At 38.6% G+C, this 7,609-nt stretch overlaps 1 protein-coding gene across 5 annotated transcripts in view; it reads right to left on the bottom strand.

Annotated features, from left to right (window-relative positions):
• CDK20 (cyclin dependent kinase 20) overlaps positions 1–7,609 on the bottom strand; it is a 39,799-nt gene that overhangs the window by 21,569 nt on the left and 10,621 nt on the right. For 4 of the 5 annotated variants that reach the window (XM_023537945.1, XM_023537947.1, XM_023537946.1 and 1 more), the window contains 3 exons: positions 7,102–7,139; positions 1,095–1,258; positions 561–679 (listed from right to left, as the gene is read on the bottom strand). In XM_023537945.1, coding sequence (XP_023393713.1) covers positions 561–679; positions 1,095–1,258; positions 7,102–7,139 — 321 coding nt within the window. Of the gene's footprint in view, positions 1–560; positions 680–1,094; positions 1,259–6,679; positions 7,140–7,609 lie in introns of those variants that run through there. The other variant, XR_002783319.1, reaches the window with a different exon arrangement.

Below are 7,609 nucleotides of genomic sequence, written 5' to 3'. Positions count from 1 at the left end.
TTTTGTCTATGTGTGAGCCAGGCGGAACCCTGGATTTTCAGGGTGGACAACAAACTCAGAGATACCCTCCTCTCCTAGGCTCAGTCTATACTTGTATAAAATTAGGATAATAGTAATAATAATGAGAAGTCTGCTTAGCTGTTGTGAGAATCAAATGAGAAAATGGACAGGAAAGATTTTAGCTATGAGTGCCAACAACATGTAAAATACTAATAAAGTTATCAAGGTTTAACACTTAGTTTGCACGTAGGAGTGACTACAAGCTGCAATTCCCTGGGCACAACCATTCAGGGGGCTGCCGTCAGCTCCAATGTGGACAGAACTGAGCATGGCAGCTGCCATAGCCTGAAGCAAACAGCCTCCACTGGGCACTGCACAGCAGAAGTTAGGAGCATGTCATTTGCAATCAGTCAACTCACATTTCAAGTGTGACCTAGCATGGGGACTGAACCTCTTGCAACTCAGATTTCTCATCTGTACAATGGGGCTCCCACTCCTCTCTGTCATGGTTAAATAAAACCGAGGTCAGTACTCATCCTGTCCTCCTCCGGGCTGCTCACCTCTTGCAGATCCCAGGCACGCACGGTGCCATCTGAGGACACAGTGCACACCACAGACTTCTCCTGCCCATCAAAGCGGTACTCGTTGGTTGAGATGTAGGCCAGCTCATCTATCTCTCCTAAAAGAGAATAAGACTTTCAATGCACACTTGGATGCCTTAAATGTGAACACTGAACCTGGTGTAGGGGAGGTGAGACAATCACTCCTCTTTCTCTTTCAGCAGTAAAATAGGTGCTGGCTTGAGGACAGCAGTGGACAGCAAGGGCTAAGGCTTTAAATTTACGACTTGCATTTCATGCCCAGGACTGCCCACAACCTACCAGCCACATAACCATGAAATAGATGTAATGATCCCTTCCTCATAGAATTACAGTGACGAGCAAATGACATAACACAGATGTAGAACCCAGAATGGTATGTACCTGTCAAGTGGCATTTCCCAACTCACTGGCTGAAACACAAAATCCCATGAGACTCCACCAGGAGAGTGAGCAGTGGGAAAGCGTCCAGCTACCACACTCCCCACTCCATACCTTTGTGCCCAGCAATGGCTTTGCAGATGAAATCCTTCTCTGGCCGTCCGGATTCCATTCGGAACTCCAGCTCCGATCGGCAGAGATAGTACTGTTTCCATGTTTGTGTGCCTAGGGTCATCTGGGAGTCTTTACAGGAGGACCAGCGTCTCAGACAAAGCTGCCTAAAAAACAGACCCGCAGTCCCAAGCAGGACAGAGCAGTCATTAGAAGGTACTGTGGTATCAATAGGCCTAGCTTTGATTCTCGGTTTCACCACCTATTAGCTTAGACACTTCACTTTGCCTACACAGGCCTCGATTTCCTCTGCTGTTAAATGGGGGAAATGATTGAGAAGACACCGAGCTAGTACTCACCACGTCAGGTATAAGTGCTTTTTGTGTATCCAGTCAATCTGCAATAACAACCCTGTGAAGTAGGTCTGATCCCCATCCTATACGAGGACAGAGAGGCAGAGAGAGGTAAACAGCTCACCCAAGGTTATGAAGCCCTGGTCATGCAACTGGAATTAAAGTGTCTGCAGTTTTAAAGTACCCAGCTCTTACTGCTGAATTGTCTATTTCTCCCTTCAGTTCTGTCAGCCCTTCATGTATTTTGATGCTCAGTTATTAGGTGCATATATGTTTACAATTTTTAGATTTTGATGGATTAAGCTGTTTGTTTAAAATATCCTTTTTTGTCTGTAGTAGCACCTTCTGTCTTAAGGTCTATTTTGTCTAATATTAGCTTGGCCATTCCAGCTCTCTTTTGGTTACTGTTTGCATGGTATATCTGTTTCCATTCTTTTAAGCTTGAGTCTTTGAGTCTAAAGTGTGTCTATTATAGACATATGTCTATTATAGACATAAAGGTGGGTATTTTTAACCCCTTCTGCCAAACTTCTGCCTTTTTACTGGAGTGTTTAATCCATATATATTCAATATAACTACTGATAAGTTAGGATTTACATATGTCATTTTGCTTTTTTCTATATTTCTATGTCTTTTCCCCGCTCTTCTTCTATCACTGCCTTCTTTTGTATTAAATACTTTGTAGTACCTATTTTAATCCATTGTCATTTCTCATACCTTATTTTTTGAGTTCTTAATGGTTGCCTAGGGGATTACTATTAAAATCTTAATTTACGACGATCTAGTTTTGATTAATATCTATTAATTTCAATGGTATTCAAAAACTTTGCTCCTATATAGCTCCATTTCCTGCCCCCTCATTCATGCTGTTATTGTCATACAAATTAAATCTTTAAACATTATGTACCTAACAGAGATTTATAGTTATTGCTTTATGCAATAAAAGTTGTCTTTTAACTCACATAGGAGAAAAAGAGTCACAAACAAAAAATACACTTCATACTGCCTTTTATATATGCGTATATAATCACTTTATGGTGCTATTTCTTCACGTGGATTCAAGTTCTTGTCTAATGTCCTTAGGCTGAAAGATTCCTTTTAGCATTTCTTGCAGGGCAAGGTCTACCAGCAACAAATTCTCTGAGCTTTTGTTAATGTGGAAATGTCGTAACTGTCTCCTTCATTTTGCTAGACTAGAATTCTGAGCGACATTTTTTTCTCAATACTTTCAATATGTCATCCCACTACTTTCTGGGCTCCAAGTTTTTTATGAGAAATCAACCATTAATTTCATTGGGGTTCCCTTGTATATGATGAATTGTTTCCTCTTAATGCTTTCACGTTTCTCTTTCTGATTTTGGCTTTCAAATTTGATTATAATGTGTCTCAATGTGAAACTCTTTGCGTTTATCCTACTTGTACTCATTGAGTTTTTGGATGTGTAAATTAACATTTTCTATCAAATTGAGTAAGTTTTCAGCCATTACTTCTTTAAATACTTTCTTCCTTCTCCCCTTCCCCTTTCTGAGACTCCTATTATGCATTGTTGGTATGCTTGATCGTGTCCACAGGTCTCTTAGGCACTATGCATATTTCTTCATCTTTATATTCATTCTGTTCCTTAGACTGGATCTCAATTGACCTAACTTCAAGTTCACTGATTCTTTCTTCTGCCTGCTCAAATCTGCACTTGAATTTTTAATTTGATATCGTACTTTTCTACTCCATAATTCCTATTTAGTTTTTTATAATTTCTCTTGATTATTTTCTATTGAATGAGACATTGTCCTTCTACTTTCCTTTAGTTCTTTTCACATGGTTTCTTTTAGTTCTTTGTACATACAGTTGACCCTCGAATAATATGGGTTTGAACTGCACAGGTCCACTTATAAGTGGATTATTTTTCAAAAAATACGTACAGTACTGTCAATGTATTTTCCTTATAGTTTTCTTTTCTCTAGCTTATTTTATTGTAACAATAGAGTATGTAATACATATTCAATTAACATACAAAATGTTAATTGGTTGTTTATGTTATTGTTAAGGCTTCTTATCAACAGGTTATTAAAATTTAAGTTTTGGGAGAGTCAAAGAGTTATATATGGTCTTTGATTGTGCAGGGGAGTTAGTGCCCTAAACCCCTTTAAATCAGCTATTTTAAGTATAGTTGTTCAAGAGTCAACTGTACTTAAAATAGCTGATTTAAAGTCTTTGCTTATATAAAGTTCCACATAATGTGGAACTCTGGAAATCTGATTCCCCCCACCCCAGCTTTGTTGTTGTTGATGTTTGTTGTTTGTTTAGTGACATTTATAAACTAATTCTGAAAAGTCTGTATTCTTTGTTATGTCTGGCCACTAAAGCCTCTGCTCAGTTAAATTAATGCTAACACCTGGATAGAAATTTCCTAAACATCTAGAACTACTAAGTCTAGTCATTGCCAAAGCTCTGTGTGCATGTTGGGGCATGTGTTCAACACTCAGTCAGGCAGTTGACTACTGCGCCTTAGCCTTCACTTCCTGCTTGCACAGAACCTCAAAGTCAGCCAGAAGTGAGAGTTTAGAGCCCTCTTAGGTCTTTCCTTAGTGCAAAGCCCTGCATGCACGCATGGCCTTCTAGATTTCTAGGAATAGGTTGGGGCTTTCCAAAACCCCTAAAGATATCACATTCCTGTCTTTTCATTTGAAGTTTTTTTGGCTAGCCTACTGTTTCTATAACTGTCATCCATCAGCTCTGACAGCCACAAAGTTAATCAGTTGTTTATAATTGTTTTGACAAATGCCCCAAAGCCTTTTCACACTGGGTGAACTCCAAGTCAGGGAAAATAAAGAGAGCCAGCATGTGGGGTCTTCCAAGAAACACCAGACCGGTCCAGTAAAGACAATTCTGTGGTAGTGAGACTTTGAAGGTTTTCTAATCTCAGTCTTCCCCCTCATTGACATATATGTGCCATGCTCTGTGCTAGGCATCAAGAACCTTCTAACACAGCGGTCCTCAAAATTTTGGCACCAGGGACTGGTACTACTATGAGAATCTAATGTATGATGATCTGAAGTAGAGCTGAGGTGGTGATGCCAGCACTGGGGAGCGGCTGCAAATATAGATGAAGCTTTGCTTGCTGCCAGCTGCTCACCTCCTGCTGTGCGGCATGGTTCCTAACAGGCCACAAACAAGTACCAGTCCGCAGCCCTGGGGATGGGGACCCTTGTTCTAACACACTGAGAAAGATTCAGTGCTTGTGTTGGATAAAGGTTTTTCTGTGCTTGCCAAAACTCTGGTCCAGAAGTAGTATACTGGCAGCTTGTGGGCAGAATGGGACGCCAGATTATATTGTTTGGCCTGCATGTGAATTAGCTGCCAACACATATAAATCAGGAGACTTCACATCAAAATCAGGTAAAAGCGTAAGGTCTAGCTATACTGAGCCCAAAGTCCCACCTGGCAAAATTTGTCTGGAGCTGCACAGAGCTGTACCCTTTAAAGAATGAGCTCTAAGCTCCACCGTGGTCTTCGCCATCCCTTTTATCTCCTGGATTCTGAGGCTAACTGTTAACTGCCTCACATCATCATTTCTGTATGTTGTTAATGTTCTTTTAGTTGAAATAAGAGGAAAGGGAAATTTCTTGTTATTCATATCTCAATCTAAACAGTGTGAAAATAAAAGCTAGACCAAGAAGATCATGTGGTTTAAGAAAAAGGGGAGATGGCACATTTCTTTGTGGAAATGAAGTCTATTTCTACATAATTAAGGCCATTATACATAAACCATAAGTAGGACCCATGACCAATATTCAGAAGAAATAAGAAAAGCAAATGATTTAACCAAAAAAAAAAAAAAAAAAAAAAAATTTACCAAAAAAAAAAAAAAAAAAAAGGAGACTGTAAACAAGGTTAATGTATGAATGAATAAAATATGTGATATGCCTCTTAAATACAATGATACAGCAAGTAAAAAAATATCATGGCACCAAAACCTTTCAGATAGCAATTAATAACAAAACAATCTATTGTACACAACAGAAATTATATATCTTAAACAAAAGCAAATATTTACAATTTTACTAACCAAAAAGCTAGCTTAGTATGTTACAGAAATGGCAGAATTTAAAATGTGATGAAGCATTTAAATAAGTCACTTGCAGCATTTTTGATTAAAATTGTAGAGCACAGGTTTAACATACATGATCAGTTAACCATGTTCATTCACTGTATCCATAACAATTTCTATATGCCTGGTACCATGATAGGCATGATACATGCATGTGATCATGCTCCTGGAATGCTGCTGTCCCAGCCTCAAAAACATAATAAGCCCAGTGTTTTTATAAGAGCATAGGTCAAGGATACCATCCCAAGGAATAGCTTTATGCAAAAAAGTTTAGCACCAAATATTATGAAATAATAATGAACCAAAAACTGACTGTGACTTGGTTTGCAGACAGAGGCACAACAGTAACATATGATATACCTATGGAGATTAGGTGAAAAGCTGCTGAAGAGTTTTTTTAAACTGCTTACAGAAATATACTTACTCATGTCACACAAATGGAAATTCCTACCCCAGCTTGTCAGCAAAGATGAGAACAAAGATTACAGTTTGGGGCTGGTATCCTACCCATTTTAACAGGTGAACATTGCTCTTCAAGGGCTTCCACAAATAATTACACTAATCTAAAAGTCAATTCACTTATTCCTAGTAACACAATGTCTTTGAGAATCACATTTGGCAGGACAATCTTGTCTATTTACCTACAGATAAACTGATTTCCAGAACTGAATGTTATATCTAGAGTATATTCCTCAAATTGGTGAGATAAAGACAAAACCAATAAAAGTTCTCTTACTTAAAAAGTGACTGAAGAGAGTGACATCATTTTTCTAATTAACATTATTGGCAATAAAAAGTGAATGAAAAGCAACAAACACAACTCTCCTAGGATACTGAAACTAAGTATGGCGAGACTGGTATTCCAGAATTCTAAAATATCTTAATGTACAGTTATCCTAAAAATAACAACCATGAAGCCGAGATGCCCTCCATGTTGGGAAGGACTTCCAAGTGTGAACAGCTGTTTTTCATCGTGAGAGACTAAAACTAAGTACAACTCTTAGATGACAGTCAAGGCTATAGTGTCCTATACTCAGCAAGAGGTAGAAAATCTGACACTTATATCTTGAGGTAAAAGAAAAAATGTCAGGTTCCAAAGCAGAAATAAAAAGGAAAGAAAAATTTAATGATTTGATGATTAAAATATTTATTTTCAACTTTAATTTTTTGAATTTTATTTTTAAGTTCTAGTATCACACATGCTTATTTAACTATGTTGTTACACCAGTGTTGAATTAAAATAAAAGTGGTTTACATGTCTGACTTGTCTTCTGTCAGCCAGTTGTGTTCATTTGCTATACATTTTTGCCCCTGAGTTTGGTACCCCTGCCTTATATCAACTTCCCCCTCCATTAATAAAAAATCTTATATTTCAGTATACTATAAAAAGAGTCTTATGTCCTCAACAAGGGAGCAGTTTTCTGCTGGTAGAGGCTGTTGATTGTCCCTTCTCAACAGAGCCAGTGAGTACTCAAAAAACTTATCCAGTGCACATATCTCTCCTTTGCGGGACATTCTTCTGACCATATTTGGCTCTTCCTTCACTCACCTCCACAATTCCTTGGTTCTTGAAACCTCATTCCAGACCTAGAACAACAGGGGAGAGAAGAGAGTATCTGGTCAGTAAACATACAGTTAGTCGTACCTAGCCTGCCAGGCCCTGTGGAGGGGGCTAAATCAGAGTCAGCGCCACACTCAAAAAAACTTACTCTGGGGAATTAGAGACACATTCAAATAAAAACCACCACACAACGAGTGAGAAAGGAGCGAATGACCAACTTAATGGAGCCAAGAGGCTCAGAAGTGATTACTGATCAAGTCCCAAAGGATGGGTCATTGTACCTTAAAAGAATGGCTGAAGCATTCCAGGGAGACACAGAACTGCCTGGGCAAAGATTCAGAAGAATGAAAAAGATGGTGAGTAATTCACTTAATTAGAACATAAGTTCTGGGAAAAGGAGCTGGAGATTGGCTTATACCAATTCCCAGAAGTTGTAATAGCAAAAACAGTGAGAAGCTACTTGAGAATTGTGAATGGAAGAGTGGTGGGTCAAACT

This window comes from Pteropus vampyrus, unplaced genomic scaffold (assembly GCF_000151845.1).
Source record: "Pteropus vampyrus isolate Shadow unplaced genomic scaffold, Pvam_2.0 Scaffold205, whole genome shotgun sequence".
NCBI classification, from domain to species: Eukaryota; Metazoa; Chordata; class Mammalia; order Chiroptera; family Pteropodidae; genus Pteropus; species Pteropus vampyrus.
The sequence above is the reverse complement of the archived record's forward strand: the minus strand, read 5'-3'. Positions and strand labels throughout refer to the sequence as shown.